This window comes from Mya arenaria, chromosome 3 (genome assembly GCF_026914265.1).
Source record: "Mya arenaria isolate MELC-2E11 chromosome 3, ASM2691426v1".
Taxonomy (NCBI): Eukaryota; Metazoa; Mollusca; class Bivalvia; order Myida; family Myidae; genus Mya; species Mya arenaria.
The window spans coordinates 87,170,498-87,190,154 of NC_069124.1; the positions used below are offsets into that span (position 1 = coordinate 87,170,498).

Consider the following 19,657-nt stretch of genomic DNA (forward strand, 5'->3'; position numbering starts at 1 on the left):
GATTGGTTCTTATAAAGTGCGGAAAAATTCTTAATTTCATTGTAGTTTAGGATATCAGCTTTTTTGCTTTGTATAATATATATATAAAAAGGAATATTAATTGGCGAAATGCCCAGTAAGACGTCGCACATACTTCTACTGAAGCCCTTGTTCCTCTTCTGGTCGGTGTTGTTGTCCTCTGACGTGTCCTTATTCCATGCCTTGGGACGCAGGGTCGTGTGCAAGTTCCGGGATGGTATCAGCACGTCAGGCCGCCGCGTCGTCGACGTCAGCCGGTTCAACGTCAGAGAATAATCTTAAATGTGGAAAATATCTTTTAATATAACTATGACATTGATCTATGTGGTTATATTCATTTTTTTCTCTTAACTGACGCGACCATAACTTTTTCAGAGTTTAATATCTGTTAGAATTTAAATACAAACTATCTCTATTTGTGTATACATGTTCCGTGCTGCATAGCAATGACACACCCCTTCCAACCCACCATAGAGGATCATGGACTCGGAGTCACGTGCTATGAAGTTCTCCGCGCTGCACGTGTAGCGACCAAAGTCCGCGTCCTGGATGTCACGGATACGGAGACTAAGCGTCTTCTTGTACAAGTGGTAGTTTGTCTCGAATATCTCAACCTGGTACTTCCCGCTCCTGAAATAAAATCAGTCGGAAATTCCTTTTACGGGTCACTCCATTGTTTATTAGTACGGGTGTTATTCGTCATTTCATAACACATATGACAGTATTGCTAGGCTAACGTAATAATTTATATTATGGTATAAGACAGTTAAAACGTACATGTAGAATGGGCATAACTGTTCTATAATTACCGTGCGGATAAAATAAAACGCTATTCACTTCTACCGAACGCTATTTACTGTTGAACGTTGTCGTTAACAACATGGTACAAAACAGTTGAAGCTAAAACGCACGTGTATAATCTCAATAACTCGAGCTGTGGGTGCCGTAACTATAACATGTACGACTTACGTGTCCGCGGCTATAACATGTACGACTTACCTGTCCGCGGCTATTTCATGTACGACTTACCTGTCCGCGGCTATTACATGTACGACTTACGTGTCCGCGATTATAACATGTACGACTTACGTGTCCGCGGCTATAACATGTACGACTAACGTGTCCGCGGCTATTACATGTACGACATACCTGTCCGCGGCTATTACATGTACGACTTACGTGTCCGCGGTTATTACATGTACGACTTACGTCTCCGCGGCTATAACATGTACTACTAACTAGTCCGCGGTTATAACATGTACGACTTACGTGTCCGCGGCTATAACATGTACGACTTACGTGTCCGCGGCTATAACATGTACGACTTACGTGTCCGCGGCTATAACGTGTACGACTTACGTGTCCGCGGCTATAACATGTACGACTTACGTGTCCGCTGCTTTAACATGTACGACTTACGTGTCCGCGGCTATAACATGTACTACTAACTAGTCCACGGCTATAACATGTACGACTTACGTGTCCGCGGCTATAACATGTACGACTTACGTGTCCGCGGCTATAACATGTACTACTAACTAGTCCGCGGCTATAACATGTACGACTTACGTGTCCGCGGCTATAACATGTACGACTTACGTGTCCGCGGCTATAACGTGTACGACTTACGTGTCCGCGGCTATAACATGTACTACTTACGTGTCCGCGGCTATAACGTGTACGACTTACGTGTCCGCGGCTATAACATGTACGACTTACGTGTCCGCGGCTATAACATGTACGACTTACGTGTCCGCGGCTATAACGTGTACGACTTACGTGTCCGCGGCTATAACGTGTACGACTTACGTGTCCGCGGCTATAACGTGTACGACTTACGTGTCCGCGGCTATAACGTGTACGACTTACGTGTCCGCGGCTATAACATGTACGACTTACGTGTCCGCGGCTATAACATGTACGACTTACGTGTCCGCGGCTATAACGTGTACGACTTACGTGTCCGCGGCTATAACATGTACGACTTACGTGTCCGCGGCTATAACATGTTCGACTTACGTATCCGCGGCTATAACATGTACGACTTACGTGTCCGCGACTATAACATGTACCACTAACGTTTCCGCGGCTTTAACATGTACAACTTACGTGTCCGCGGCGAGGTCCTTGCCGTCGCGCTCCCAGATCATGACGCCGTGCGGATGCGCCATGACGTCACACTCCAGTATTGTTTCCTTTCCCCGAGACTGGCCCATCCTCGTTGTCTTAAGATAAACCTCCGGGGCATCTGGCGGATATTAATAATGCAAATGAAATAACATGTAATTAAAATGTTCTCTTTTTTTCGATTTCTATTACACGTACTAAAGTACTCCATCTCGGCATCCCAGTGTATTCATAACATATATATATATATATATATATATATATATATATATATATATATATATATATATATATATATATATACATATATATATATATATATATATATATATATTGTCCAAGGTCAAAGTTACTATGTACAGGCATAGTAAAGGTTGAATGAAAAACGGGCATTTATTTAAAATGCCATAAATATTGTTATTTAACAAAGAAGGTATTTTTGAAAAGTATTCAGAAAAAAACATAATCATTTTTGTTATGGATACGCTGAGATGCCGAGGATGTTCACGGTACTCTTATTCGACCTTTATTGTCGTAAGCGCGCAACCTATTCCTATTATGGAAACACAATTGAAAAAAGTATTTTCCTAAAATGTCATTTTTAGGTCGCATGCATTATTTTTTTTTACTCACAGTTGACGGTTATCTCCATCTCGCGGACTGCCTCGTCACCTACGCCGTTGTCCGCGATGCAGACGTACGTACCGCCACAATCACGTGACACATTGTATATCTTCAACATCTCTCCATCCGAACCGATACCTGCAAAAGAGGTTTCAGAATATCGCATTGGCATCAAGTAGAATGGACGCTACTGTTCTTTTACTATATATTACAAGTGTATCCGCTTATACCCCACGCTATTTATTGAACGTTGTCATTGACAACATGGTACAAAAAAGATACGTCATCCGCAGCCCTCGTGATTGAAATTATACAATACAAAATTTTGATATTAAACTTAGTTTGTGGTTGCCGTAACTTACTACAGGTATATAGGCCTAGTTTAAGTCTATGTTTCATTTAGCCGAATTACTTGAACAAAAACATAGTAGAGTATCATGGTTATATATGAAAGGAGTTCCGAAGAAAGCTTTAACTCTTAACTTAATGACATTTACATATTTTATACCAAATAGATAGTGAGCTAAGCTATATTCTGTTTAATGAGAATTAAGATTTTGGGAATTGGAGCCAGATGTGTACATTTTGTGTTTTTTCTTACATAATTTAGTAACACATGAAGTCCCAGACAGCCGCTCAATGTTGTTGTTTTTATAGAAGTTTGACGAGTAAGCTTACTCAAAGAACTTATTATAAACCTACGTTCTTTGCTCTTTGTTGCGCTGTTGTATGCACGGAACCACGTGATTTCCGGCGCTGGTTCGCCTGAAGCATTACAGGTGAGCGTCACCGTCTCCCCCTCCATGGCGGTAACGGCGTCGCTCGAATACATGTCAATGATTTTTGCCGGAACTGGAAAAAACACACACATGTGAAAATGTACGACGCTAAACATTGTGGCTCTTAACGTAAGAGACGTCTTAAGCGGAATGGAACCCAACAATATTTAAACTATCAACTTTTAATTACAAACAAAATTGTGATAAGCTCGGTATTACATCAACACGCCAGATTGATCTGTACCATAAACACACCGGATGAATCTCATTTCCAAGAAAGCTGCACTTGCGTCATTAGCGAAAAACTCTCTTTCATTTCATCTCCAGATGGATATTGCTGACGCTATAAAAACAAGATTAAGATGACAAACCTTCACTGGTTTCTGAAATAATTTAATATTCTGATCTAGGTCCATATTCAAATGCTCATTGGCTATATCACATGCTCCTCAAAAACATTGCGGGTGATATTTAAATTATTGATGCGTCCACAAGACGATTAAAGAGTGTGAGCTTGTTAACTTAACGTAAAGTATGACCTCCAGGACCTTGAGTTACCCTGGACGTAAAGCATGACCGCCTTGACATTCACGTACATAGGACGGACGATCCCTCTTCCTTGAGTTTGACTTTCCTGTACGTAAAGCATAACCGCATAGACATTCACTTACCCTGGTACAGCATGACCACTTTGACATTTATTTACACTTTTAGTAAAGCATAACCGCCTTGACATTGATTTACCCTGTAAGTAAGGCACAGCCGTCTTAACATTGACTTACCCTGTAAGTAAAGCATAACCGCCTTAACATTGACTTACCCTGTAAGTAAAGCATAACCGCCTTAACATTGACTTACCCTGTAAGTAAGGCACAGCCGCCTTAACATTGACTTACCCTGTAAGTAAAGCATAACCGCCTTAACATTGACTTACCCTGTAAGTAAAGCATAACCGCCTTAACATTGATTTACCCTGTAAGTAAAGCATAACCGCCTTGACATTGATTTACCCTGTAAGTAAGGCACAGCCGCCTTAACATTGACTTACCCTGTAAGTAAGGCATAACCGCCTTAACATTGATTTACCCTGTAAGTAAAGCATAACCGCCTTAACATTGACTTACCCTGTAAGTAAGGCACAGCCGCCTTAACATTGATTTACCCTGTAAGTAAAGCATAACCGCCTTAACATTGACTTACCCTGTAAGTAAAGCATAACCGCCTTAACATTGACTTACATTAGACGTAGATCATGACCTCATACTGGTGACATTGACTTGCCCTGGACGTTTAGCATGACCGCCTTGGCCTTGCCTACACTGAACGTAGAGCATGACCGCATAAAAGTGACATTGACTTACCTTGGACGTAGAGCATGATCTCATAAAAGTGACATTGACTTATCTTGGATGTAGAGCATGACCTCCTTGACCTTGACGTAGATCATGACATCATACTGGTGACATTGACTTGCCCTGGACGTTTAGCATGACCGCCTTGGCCTTGCCTACCCTGAACGTAGAGCATGACCTCATTGGCCTTGACTTACCCTGGACGTAGAGCATGACCTCATAAAAGTGACATTGACTTACCTTGGATGTAGAGCATGACCTCATACTGGTGACGTTGACTTGCCCTGGACGTTTAGCATGACCGCCTTGGCCTTGCCTACCCTGAACGAAGAGCATGACCTCATAATAGTGACATTGACTTATCTTGGACGTAGAACATGACCTCCTTGGCCTTGACTTACCCTGGATATAGAGCATGACCTCATTGACCTTGACTTACCCTGGATATAGAGCATGACCTCATTGACCTTGACTTACCTTGGATGTAGAGCATGACCTTCTTGACCTTGACTTACCCTGGATATAGAGCATGACCTCATTGACCTTGACTTACCCTGGACGTAGAGCATGACCTCCTTGACCTTGACTTACCCTGGACGTAGAGCACGACCTCATTGATCTTGACTTACCCTGGACGAAGAGCATGACCTCCTTAACGTTGACTAAGTCTAGACATAGAGCAAGTATTTTTTTACATTGACTTAGCCTGGACATAGAACATGACCTAAGACCTTGACTTAGCCTGGACGTAGAGCATTACCACCTAGACCTTGACCTAGCCGGGTAGTAGAACTTGGCCTTAATATTGACTAATCCTGGACGTACAAAAAGACCTCATTGACCTTGACTTACCCTGGACGTAGAGCATGACCTCCTTAACCTTGACAGGGTCAGTGCTGATCTGGCAGACGTACTTGCCGGCGTCCGCAGGGCGCGTATCCCTGATGTGGAGGTTCCAGTACTTCTTGAAGGGCCGCTCCACGCTGAACCGCGTGTCCTCATAAACCCGCTTCTCATTGAGCGACAGCAGAAACCCCTCCGCGTCCGTCCATACAACCTGCATTAAAACAGTCATATAACACAGGTAGGCACGGTTTTAATAATTGCGTATACAGTATATTGTATAATAATACTCATGGAGCCAGTAAAATATACCGTGTATATTTGAACATTTCAAGACGATAACGACGCTACTGGTGGGATTTCTAGACTACTTCTATTTTTAGATGAAACTGCCTTATATATTGACGTCCTCAAGGCAATGGATAAACATTTTAGACGTAGTAAGCATGTATTTGAAACATTCACGAGATGCCCTCTCTTGCAATCATGACAACAAGACCCAACACCGCAGAGCATATACTTATAATGCAAAGCGACATTGAATTATTCAAAATGTTGAGTCTCATCTAAAATGGCTATGCTTTTAACAAACCTCTGGCTGTAGAAGGGATGTATGTCTTAACTGTTTTATTATGTAAAATACAACTATTCTGTTCATAGCAATAAATATGAACACAAGTCACCAAAGCTTTTTTCGCGCCTCGATCACATGATTTAGGTGCCGTCTGAGAAAATATCTTGAATACACCATTAGCGCGTGACACTTTGCAAATTCCATCACCTTTGCGTTGGATAAGATGAATATCATCCAGAATCAGAGCTGATCTCTGCACTTAACATCTGATGGGGCTTCGATCATCGTCAAGCACCTAGGGAGATGCAGCAGTGTCCGTACTTACGCTGCTAGAGTCGACCTTGTATTGGTCTCCGGTTACAGATTGCCCGTTTGTTTATGCCCACAGCCCAGTCACGAACACTCATGCTATTCATGTAAGTATTTCTACGATGGGAAACAAAAATGATTTTGGAATGTGGATAATCAAGACCCGAGGTACCGGTAACATTACATTCCACAAGCTGTAAACGTGTTGCCATATACAAGAAACAAGCAGTGGCGATATTTATTAAAGCCATGTCGTGTCTACAGAATGTTCCCAAGAACTGCGGAGGAAAACGATATTACTCAAAGGACTCTTTTACGTAAATACCAACTAACACGTACCCTACGCTTTCTGCCTGAACGGAAAATGCTTCAAGAAAGAAATGTGTAGATTTATTGCTTCAGTCTCATAAGGCGGAGATCGCTATTATATCCTGTAAATTTGCTACAGTTTTCAGCTGAAATATACCACAATTACAAAGCTAAAAAGGAGGATTTGCCATGCATATTTAACAAACTTTATAATAATAACTAAATAATACCAATTATACTTTGTGTACGCAGAATCAAGTATCCTTCCTTTCTCCACTTGTTTCATACTCCATATAGCAAGCGTGGTCGTTGACTTTATGTTGTTAATGACTGACGAAGAATCTTTTTTCATGATTTTAAAAGAAAGTGTTCTTGACATAAGTTCGTAAATATGGTGGGATTTGAACCTTCAACAAAACGTCCATAGAGCGACCCCGACTAAGCCGGGAGAATGAGTGAAACTCAATTCTTATTGGTCCGTGACAAATAGTTGCATCCACTTAACATGAAGCCTTCGTTCCGAGTAAAGCAAAAAACATATTTAACAATATTGTTAAATTTGACAAGAAAATAATTATGATGAAAGTGTGCTACATTATGTAAAATTAACCTGTCTAGGAAGAATATAAACATAGAATATACACATGTACAACTCATGTACAACTCGATATCTCATCAACATGAATCATATCAATTGATCTGTTTTCTATAGATGCTTACGGAAAACGAATCAAAGGTCCTGAATAAGAGGGTTATATCTCAGGTCGACAACGTCTCTGTCAAGCACGTTGTAACCTAGACTTGCTCATAGTGCAAGTTCATGATGAGTTCGAAATAAAAACTTAATTATGTTAATGTTTTTAGTTGTTTTCTATTAGAGGTTATAAAATGATATTTAGAGAACTATATTTTACTGATCAATTTACGTTATAGATGGGAAATGGCTTTTACGGTACATTAAATGGTTTTCTTATATTTCTTGTAAATGAATCAAGTTAGCGTTTAATTCAGTATTAGAATGGAATGCACCACCCACACAACATTGGTACCATTTGAAAGCTTTTCACGCCTGATAAATAATATGAAATCAAAATAATTTTACAAACTGCATCTTATATAGGCAACATTTATTTTTTGCAAAGTCGGCCTTTCACGTTTGATTATAACAAATACGAATTAAGTCACCAACATCTTCATGTATTACCGATATTATAGTTGTGAGCATTTAGTTTAACATCCTTTATCACCAATCAACACCAGGATCCCATGTTGTATGGTATGGAAATCAACATTACAACCAATAATGGACTGAGTACCTTTAAGTCTCCCTTTATAACAAATGTTACATATTTTTCATTTTCTCAATTTTGACGACTTTTGCAAGTTATTCATTGTGTACCATTAAGATGACCATGCAGGCACACCGTAGCGAGTCGTGTTCTTCCACTTGACGGATAGTAAGACAACGCTTAGGGAAACCATCATTTAGATAAGAAGGGGACATGATAGAGAGGAAAGCAATGAGAGCATGAACAGAACGCCTCGTCGACATTAATTACCTTGTGTTCGGCCGTCAGGTGTATTATTGAACAGGGGAGCACGGCCAGCCCGCCCGCTACAACCGTCACGTTCTCTGGAGGCACCCGGAAACTAGGCTCCGCTGCCAACACTGAAAACATATATATTACTTGTATTTCCTGATAAGAGTATGGTCATATTATTACCATAACAAATAATAATTAACGAAGGGCAATGGCAATCGATTTCAATTAAGACATATTCGAAAAATGGTATACAAGGGTCTAAAACTATACTCAAACGTTTCGCTTTCAGACTTCTTAATGCGTCACTTAGCAACGTAATAATGCCCTTCGTTTGTGACGATATCGTACCATCAATTATTGAAAAGTCAACTAAGACGGCGGGCAACAATAGCGGAGCGTCTCATATCTTCACGGGATCTATTCGCGCTGGCCCGGAGGTTGGACCAAGTGATGCCAGCATCAAATATCGCAGTCAAAATGCCGATACAAATTAATTGTTTCCTTCCAAATTATACACATTTGTGAGCAGCACATGACTGTTTTTGAAATATGATTGATTAGGGCATTTTCGAGGGCAAAACAATCATTCCAGCATGCAATGCGCTGGAAACTCAGACTATTCAACGTTTACTACAAGAGAATCATATTTTTCATACACTGGAAAAAGTTCATACCAAATATCATGTCTAATAATTATTCCAAACTGTTATGAACCGTCTTTGGTCAATACGTTCTCGTTGTTAACAGTATGTCAAAGCAGAATTCATTGAAACTTCGGATACATAAAAGTCGCGTGTCTTTTTCTGACGGGCCATTGTTGGATGGCATGTACATGCAGCGGAACATAAATCACTCCTCTGCCCTCGCCGGTCGCCAATCAGCGGATACGTCCCTGCCATCAACCAGGGCCTTCAACCAGTATATTCACAGTGAGCAGACCCCGCGGTCTCCCGGCTGCCAAATTATTCCACAGTCATGACTCACTAACAAACATTGGTCTCCATGTCCATTTCTCTGAACAATGGAAAAATGGTAATACCAAACGAAATTCCATATACACAAGGGACGAACCAGAAGTTATGAAAGAACGATTATATTTTCTCGTCACTTCATTAATAACCCAGAAGGCAATAGTAATCAATCTTAATTAAATGCGATTTTAATTTATATTAAACATGTTCATCTTAACATGCTTTAAATGTTAACATTTAGGAGAATCAATCAATCAATCAATCAATCAATCAATCAATCAATCAATCAATCAATCAATCAATCAATCAATCAATCAATCAACAAGTCACTCAATGATTTGATTCAATCAAACAAATTGAATAGATTCACACTCGATTGATCGTTCTTCAAAGGTTCTATAATCTATAGTATACGATATTTTAACAACCTCTTATATGCGCACGTATAGCAGTGTTGTGGTTGCATGTCTCACTCCCATTACGTGCGGCCCCCTTCCCGTCAGTAGCGCCCCGCTACCTCGGCACAGCGCTTGTAACCCGAGCCCCCGGGGACCGCAAACAGAATTAGCAAATTCGGAATTTGAATATTAGAAATCAGGAACTCATTAGGGATACATTTATAGTGTCTCATTTACAACATTCTGTCAGTCAGATCCACCATACAAATATCATTTTTTGTCTTTATCCGCTGAAACAATAATCGTTTTCATGGCCGACATAATGGGATATGTAGATAAATATATCTGTTCGCGCTTAGTTCATAAACTGTAATGACAGACTTTAAAACGTCATGTTATACTTAAATGGTAAAAGTTAATCGTGTACAGAAAAAAACGTAATATCGTCCTATACAGTTTTTCCGGTGATCGCTTGGCAGACTCCCGGACCCGTGGCAATCTTCTGGATATGGTGTGGTTGCAGCTTCTTTAAGATGTCAGGGGCGTAACTAGCCGTCTATTCATGTGGACTCATGATTGTGCTCGGGGGTCTGGGGACATGCACCCCCTCCCCCCCCCCCCCCACCCACCCGCCTTAAAATTTAGCGAACAATGGCGCAATGTGGTGCATTCTGGGCGTTCTGAGGTGCTGTATTTAGTACTGGAAAATGGACAGTTTAAGGATAAACAATCAACAAAATCCCTTTTCTCGGCAGATTTCTTTCTCTAAAATTGCATAACAAATAAGCACCGATTATGTTAATAATTTCTGTCCCTTTTGCCATTGAACTGATACTGTATGATTACATTTTTAATGTCAATGTCCATGTCTGTAACAACGTGTATATGCAGCTACGCACCTGGATTATAAATGAATTATCATAGTTTTATGAATATGAATAAGACTACTAGCAAGCTAACCCCTTTTTAGTTTCAAATTAATACATCTATACCCACATATCAAAATGCCGATGACTAGTAACTAACGCGAATAACACGGTCTATCTCAACACAGGTCGTGATGTAGGATCATTTAGTACCTGTCGAATACAAATAAACCTAACTCAATCATGAGTATCTCTGAACTGCGGATTCAGTTCCACACTGATTTATGCGCCGTGGCCTTAGAGCACGATAATCGGCCGCCTGGTTTCCGGTATCACCGGGTACACTTATGGCTCCTCGCCTCGACACAATGCCTCGTTAGCACAACAACAGTGTCGCCTTCAATCAATCATAGTCCATAGTGTTGTAATACTGACGTCAAATCACTATGAAAGGAGCAGATTTAGAACCAACCTAGATCCAGATCCTTGTCAGCATGATTGTGTTGTATAAAGCACACGTATACAGACAATGATGGATAAATTGAACAATAACCTACTGATTCACTTTATGAATTCAGTTTATCAACGTATTTCTGATGCCATATTAGTATATAGAGCGTCGACCTTGAGTGTGTATATATGTAAAGTTTAATTGACATAATTAAATTGAATTCGTCAATGAAAATCAATTTACTCGAAATTCGAGGCCGAATCCTTGAGAGGTACATCGTAGTTTCTTTCTGAAACTGCCATACATCCTAATCCATACTTATACACAGAATGTACCCTAGAGAAACAATTGCATTTAATAAAGAGAAAGTTAAGACACAACAAATAAACAACATGGAAAAAGAGAGGAAGGCCGTGGTTGTGTAAATAATCTGAGTTGATCCCAAGGCATTTGTAAAATACGCCTGTCCGGGGAGAAGCCCGGCGGGGCCTATCATTGTCGGCTTCTATAAGTAAATCGAGCATCGATGCGGCCAAATCATGATTAATACCAATGTTGTTATGCCAAGCCTTTTGATACGGAAACTGTTTACATATTGTCCGTTTTAATCGACATCGTTTCCTATTGTATGGTTGTAAAAGTTTCAATGTTTTACAGCATTGTCCTTCGCCAACGGACCACTCATTTTGTAGCGTAACTGTTTGGAAGTCACTTGTTTCTTGTTTTAAGAAGAAAAAAGAACATTGTATCAATGTTTCTTTTAATTGATAGCTTTCAATTCGAGCATGACGTGCACGTGAAATAATTCCTGCACGTGTCCGTGAATCCTAATTACCCCGATCCTACCTTCCTTACCAGCACGTGTGTTTTTATGTTTCCAGACGTTCCGAAAATGCAAGTATCAAATATAGATTTCCGACGGTTGGCTAACTCTGGAGTGTACATATAAATATATTGCAGTATTTGTGTATGAAAGACATGCAGCCTGGCTTCCAACAACCTCGACAGCATGACAGGCCGGTGGGAACTGCCGGGGAACTATAAGTCACTCAATTATTAGACAACAGATGGAGAAAATGGTATTAATGTTTGGATAACTTGTCAAAATTTGGCTTTCTTCAATTAAAGAAATGTCAAAGAGAAGTGATAGAAAACATTAAAGATGCATTAGGAGGTCTTCGTCGGTAACAGAACAGAAACTGTAATTTATTAAATACCACCGGTTTCAAACAACTTCTTGACCGAAACTACCGTTTCCATGCATGAAACACATGGCCGCATGTATCTATTTAACAAAATTATTATTCATATATGAATAAACAATCTGTCTTTGAAAAGTGGCACATTTTGTTCGGTCAAATGCTCCCTTTTTAAATACCTAAAAATACAATTAAACCTTAAATGCTTTCCATTCATGTGTAGAATGGAGACAAATGTCATCACCACAAGTTAATCAAAGATATATAAGTCTTGAAGCCTCTGACAGCTAAATAGCAACCATACTCTCCTCATCCAGTGTCCCTGTATGCCCCCCCCCCCCCACCACCACACACAAACACACTCACCTCTCCACTCCAAGAGCCAGGCTAGGAGGACCCGGCCCAGCATTCTCATCCCAGCCGTCCAAAGGGCCGACTCTCGCTCACGCATCGTCCGCAATCCGGTCTCTAAACCGACCCCCACCAAGTCCTCTTCCCTTGGTCAGCGGTTATTTTGACCTCAAGCTTTGATTTGGGAGATACACTTACATTCCCATGAACATGACGTTCCCTGAAAATGGAAAAAACCGCGTCCTTATTTACTCTAAATATGATACTTTCTCATGAAAATCAATCAATAGACTGGACATTGACTGGATATATGAGTGTCACACTCAGATTGGCTAAAACAGAACTACGAAGTTGCCTCAAGTTTGCCATTCTACATTTCAAATGTCTTTCAGGTTTTATGTCTCTAGAATCATGTATATATATATATATATATATATATATATATATATATATATATATATATATATATATATATATATATATATATATATATATATATATATATATATATAGAGAGAGAGAGAGAGAGAGAGAGAGAGAGAGAGAGAGAGAGAGAGAGAGAGAGAGAGAGAGATTATAAACGGGCCATGACTTGTTAACTAAATAGTTCCACATTCAGATCCCCATTCAATATGACAGTGTCCGGATGTCTAACAATATATGCAAATGCTATGTCCGAAAAGAAGACATATTTTCTAGTATTCTTTACAACTCAAAACATATATATCAAGTTTAATTATGTATTAAAACATTGCACCCCACCCCCTTATAAACATCAAAAACCACGAACTAAATGCGATGAAATATTGAATCAGTAATTTTAAGTCCTTCATATGCGCTTTTAAGGAATTGCTTTATAATCTAAACTGTTGTAATGAGTTGCTTTGAAATGCCTTGATTTTACAGCCGTTTCACGCACTAGATTACGATTTGCAACACAAGAATATCTGCGAACTATAAATCAATTAGATTAAATTGTGTTTCCAAAAGAAAGTAGTGTGTACATGTGGAACAGTGTCGCGTGGTCTGGTGGTTTGTTACCAACTGAATGTCTTTTATGTCAATTCAAACATATCGGAGGTATTAGTACACTTTCACTGTCATACGTATACATGCATCAAAGTGATCGAACGTAATACATATACATGCATCAAAGTGATCGAACGTAATACTGAGAACTCTTGTATACATAGATACGATTTATAATGTACGACCAAATGTGATTAAAATTGTAAAATTATTCACTTCTTAAAATATCAATGGAAATAGAAAACCAGCGATGTGTCAGTTTTTTATGGTTATAATATTAAGATGTTTTTAGTATTACGGATAAATATTAATGCTATCAAGTAACAGGTTGTCTTACAGCAGTAATAGGCCACCATACTATAGTCACACTCTCCTTACGTTTTATTTGATGCGTGTATGTTAAAAATTGTACTTACATAACTTGATATTTGGGTGACCATTTACTATGAAATATCACATGAAATATATGTTTTACTGCTTGTGGACGCATGGGCATATTGCCTAATGCATTAGAAATAAACTGTAAAACAAATCAACATTTACCCATGTGTACTGTTGTTGTGCGTATACTTACTTTAGACTGACGAACACAATATTAACTTAAGGAATTGAAATTTGGTCTTGGAGAGTCTGGCGGTAAATTGAAAAATTATGGAGAACAGGGGCGACCAAATGGCTGCCATACATCAGGCAAATCCGGTTGTTTTAAACTTAAGTTGTTTGTTAAGTCATCGTGTTGACAGCATACAGTAGCGCGTGTGTTGCCGGGACCAATTCTGGAACAGGGGATTTGAGAAACTAATTTTATTCCATGAGCAGAGCAAGTGGCAGTAATTTCCACGTTAAAGCAACATTCTCGGCTTGTTTTGGTCTATAGTCAAGAATAAAAAGAACACAAGTGAACAGAACAGAACATATTTTATTACACGTTAATTTTACACTTCTTTTTTTGTGTTACATTTACATACAAAAGTATCAACATTACATCTATAATATATACAATATAGTGAGCGGCATATATAATTGACACATAAAGAATGAACTGAAAATGGTATATTGCAAATTATTAAAGTATAGTACAAGAATATTAGTTGATTATCGTATACAAATACCGATTGGAACTGTCATTTTCACTATATTACCTACTTGCATAACACAGATATTCTTAAATATCTAAAATGAAGGTAAAATACAAGTCTAATAATCTAAATGTTTATATAACAAAAACTTATTGCGTCAATAAACTATAACGAATTTTAAATGCTTCTTTTTTAAACATACTATAACTTTATCAACGTTAAATATAGTTTTGTCTTAACAGAACATGTGGTTAACACTTAAACACATTGTGATACTTGTCCCCAAATTCATTAAAACCACACATTTGACAATGGCGCAAGTTTCTTTATACTCTATCATATATACCAGTATGTAAATTTAAATTTTGAGAACATATACGTGATTTTGTTGTTGCAATTCTAAGATTTCTTCACGCGATATTGTCTAAATAAATTAAAATTAAAAAGAAGTTTAAGTTCAGTTTACACAGTTAAAAAAACATTCCTTTGACATAACCTTGCCATAGTTGTTGATATTCGTATATATTTACACCTCAGCTCCTTCGGCCTTTCGGCAATGTCGAATATTTTCCGATTAACGCAACATCTTCCTATATGTTTGGATTGCGAATTGTCGCTTTTTAGTATACATTGAAAACTTTGATATTGTTTGTGTAAGCAGGCCGCGAAAAACCTAAATCCACATGTTGAATGTGTTAATCTATGATCTGTTAAATTTATTGTTCATTCCTTAAAAAGACGTGTTTTAAAGATGTTCGTTTATCTGTGAATCATTACACGATTCACAATAAAGGCATATCGTTGAAAAGATTCTTAACGTTACTAAACCAGTTCATTAAATCATTATCAAAATCTAACATAGCATCTTCTACAACCTTTGAAATAACTATATTTTCATTTTTCTCTAATTTAAACACTAATCTAAAATACGTACGTATCTTTTTATATGTAACGGGTATCTACCCAATTAACCATATACAGCAGCGTTTGAAGTCGTAGACATTAGCAAACTCTGAAATGTATCCTCTCCGACTGTGCCGATTTTGTAAATCCCCATATTTCAGACCCGTATGTAATTAAAGATGAAACAAAGACATCAAATGACTGCAAAGCTACCTTTGGTTTACATTTCAAAATAAATCTTTTTAAATCTGACAGCCAAGTGTTCAGTGCTTTTAAACCTTTACCATACGAAATTTTGAGTATTAAAATAGAACTATCTGTGTAATTCAATGTTACACCTAAATAGTAAAAAAATAAAATTGTCAATTAAAATTAATATTTATAGTTAAAATTGTCAATTAACAGTAACTGTTTTCATTTACATTTTGCATATAACCAATTCTCATTTCGTTTTCAACCATCTCTTTTATGAAAAAAAAAACTACAACCTTTATTTTAGCAATGATTACCTCTAATAATAAAGACACAATGTCTTGGTTTTATTAGGCTCCGTGCGTGAATGCTTCTGATTAACAGCCTGCCCCATATTGCGATAGTGTCCATGCTGGTCGACATTTAATGTGCCGTACTTTTAGGTTCAAATTTGAAACAACATGTTAAAAACTAGACGTGCTGAAATGATTGAACGTTTCAAGGGCAAAGATAAGTTTTCATAAAGATCTCCAAATGAACAATAACGTCCAGCGGTAACAACATCAGACTAAAAAACAAGATATCCTGGGATCGAATCCTGACGTGGGTCGGAATTGTTCTTCTTTTTTGATATTTTTAGATTTTGAGATATATTTTATTTCTTACTTTCATGCTTGTTAATGTATTTCAAAACGTTCACAAATGTTTTATATTTGAGTACTCCAATATCGCAGGCGACTCATATCCTAACCTTCACTAGTTGTTGAAGGTAATTAATATGAATACAAACAAGCGAACTATGTTTTAACCAAGCTGCTTTACTTCATTTTTGTATGTTGCTTAATATGTATAGTACATGTGTTTTTGTAATACTTTTTGTGTGAAGGCCATGCTGGAAATAAGTAGTATGTCTGTAATGATTGTACACTTAGTATGTAACCTTCGTTAAATAAAGTTGTTATTATTATTATTAAAACGTCATTAACATATCACTTTAATTATTAAATATCTATCAACTTACTGTATTACCTTTCAAGTGCATACAGCATAAAAAGTATGCATTCAATGTATTTTAACGTATAATTATGAATGGAAGGCATAACTGTATTACCGGTGTCAGTGCTTACTACCTAAAACAAGAGTAATAAACTGCACAAATTGTTGTGTGCAAATGTCGAGGATCGAACCCACGGACTCCCGCTTTGCAGGCGGACTCTACCCCGTCGCTATAAAACCAAGCTCAATAGCATTATAGAATAACTGCCCATATATATACAAATGTCCACATAATATTATCAATGTTGTGTTATTTCACATGTTTGTCGAAAAACTATGAAATAACGCAACGGTATCGGTACATTGTATATAGACCTACATACTCTGTTATAATTTTGTATTTTAGCCCAAACATTTTACAGGAAAATCGGATGGTCCTAAGACTTTTCCATACTATTAGCAAAATATTCAAACGGATGCCTTAACCACTCGGCCACAAGGACTTATTCAATAGAATATTTTGACCTCACAACAATACATTGATAACATTAAGTGGTAATGTCAATCAACCAATTACGCAACAACGAAATCGCTGTACTCCGTTAGTAACGCTATTGAAAATTGTGGTCTTCAAAGGCGATATTTGAGCAAATATCAACATTTGCTGAAGTTTTCCGGCTGTAAGTAATTTAGTTTTAACACACTTAATATTTTGCCACACGTTTCGTAATAAAAAGTGCCTTTATGCAAACTATGAGCGAGTCCCTTAAAGAACAATTGCATTCAATATTGAGTTTAAGGGTACTTTCGTTGACGTGCGTTTTCTGTTTATTTTACTTTCGTTGTTTGGCTGTATGTCCACAATGTAAGTACTGAAATGATGCTTAACTGTGAATCTGTGTTATATATCGTCAGCGCCATGTCTGATATCAGCTGTGATGTTGACAATGCTCTGCTACTTCTGGAATTGTCATATAATATGTGTATTATATGTTATGTACTGTCTAATGCATATGCCAAATTACGCGTCTTACAAGCCCTTAAAGCTGCACTCTCACAGATATACCATTTTACAACTTTTTTTTGTCTTGGAAAGTGCAAATTTTTGCGTAAATATCTACAAATCAATGATATGAGATTGTTGACAAAAAATCAGATCGTAGATTTCACATTTTCGTTCGAAAATTAATGTTTTATAGCTTTAACCGTTAGTAACGGTTTAAGAAAAATGCATAAAACATCAATTTTTGAACTTAAATTTAAAAATATGCTACTTTATTTTTGACAGCAGTCTTATATAACTGGTTTCCATGGATTTTCTCAAAAATTGGCTCTTTCCAGGACAAAAAATAAAAAAAAGTTGTCAAAACGTTCAATCTGTGAAATAGCATGCGTAAATCCGAATATTGCTTGACCAGTAACTTGGGATTTAATCGTGTCCGCCGTACACAAATATAAAAATTACTAGTCGGAAAAATAGAAAAGTTGGTAGCGTAGTTGGTTCGAGCCCTACACATTTATTTCCCATACAGGTTTGCTGTAAAATTATAATTCAATTAACATAAATAAACAAATATGCTTACAATTTGGCTTTCGTGGATTTATAACATACACCGTTCTTTTGCCAAGTTCGTATTTTGAATGTATTCCATTTTGTTAAAAAAAAGTTTATTTGCTCGCAGAATTTAGAACTACTTGGTTAGTGTAGATTTATTTGTTAGTAAACATGATTGCACACAGTCAAGGGAGACGAGTCTGTCTAATCCTAATCTTCCTACATTAAAACACACCAATATATCATAATTGATACAAAAAAATACATAGAAAATTAAGAAAAACAATTAGTAAAACCATCACTTGATTTAATCATTAATTTAACAGACAACTTGCGAGCAAACTCGCGTTTGTCAAACCAGTCTTACCCATTTGGACTATTTTTCACGGGAATATAACGCGGTTGGTTGTCTAGTTATCTGTAGGTAATTTTCCAAGTAATTATATTTTCCATATTTATATATTCGGAAAGTAAAATGGAAATGTCTCTTTTTGGTATTTATCACCCTGAAACACGAAGACAATGAAAACTAACATAGCATAACTTTAATAACTCTGTTTAGTAAGGTTTTTTTATGATTTTTATGAACTAGATTTCAGACCCTGAAGTTACTTTAGGTTGTGTAACTGGTACATGTTTTGAGTCTTTGTTTGTAAAGATTTTTATATATATATATTTGGTAATTAGTAATTGGTGGGAAAGGATACTTGATTTGAATTGGTTTCAATCAAATTATATGTATCTCTACATACCCCACAAGCCTACATACCCAACAATGCTACATACCCAACAATGGTACATACCCGACAAGGCTACATATCCAACAAGCCTACATATCCAACAAGCCTACTTACCAAACAATGCTACATACCCAACAATGCTACATACCCAACCATGCTACATACCCAACAATGCTACATAACCAACAAGGCTACATATCCAACAATGCTACATATCCAACAATGCTACATACCAAACAATCCCACATACCCAACACGTTTACATACCCAACATTGCTATATACCCAACAATGCTACATACCCAACAATGCTACATATCCAACAAGGCTACATATCCAACAATGCTACATATCCAACAATGTTACATACCAAACAATGCTACATACCAAACAAGCCTACATACCCAACACGTCTACATACCGAACAATACTACATACCAAACAAGGCT

General features: G+C 37.6%; 1 protein-coding gene across 1 annotated transcript in view; it reads right to left on the minus strand.

Moving 5' to 3' along the window:
* The window catches only part of LOC128228924 (lachesin-like), a 36,168-nt gene that overhangs the window by 1,938 nt on the left and 14,573 nt on the right, over positions 1-19,657 (minus strand). The window contains exons 2-9 of the mRNA XM_052940483.1: positions 12,731-12,935; positions 8,495-8,604; positions 5,753-5,957; positions 3,472-3,621; positions 2,779-2,907; positions 2,128-2,266; positions 488-648; positions 134-295 (exon numbers count right to left, since the gene is read on the minus strand). Of these exons, the coding sequence (XP_052796443.1) occupies positions 134-295; positions 488-648; positions 2,128-2,266; positions 2,779-2,907; positions 3,472-3,621; positions 5,753-5,957; positions 8,495-8,604; positions 12,731-12,815 (1,141 nt within the window). The 5' untranslated portion in view covers positions 12,816-12,935. The remainder of the gene's footprint in view (positions 1-133; positions 296-487; positions 649-2,127; positions 2,267-2,778; positions 2,908-3,471; positions 3,622-5,752; positions 5,958-8,494; positions 8,605-12,730; positions 12,936-19,657) is intronic.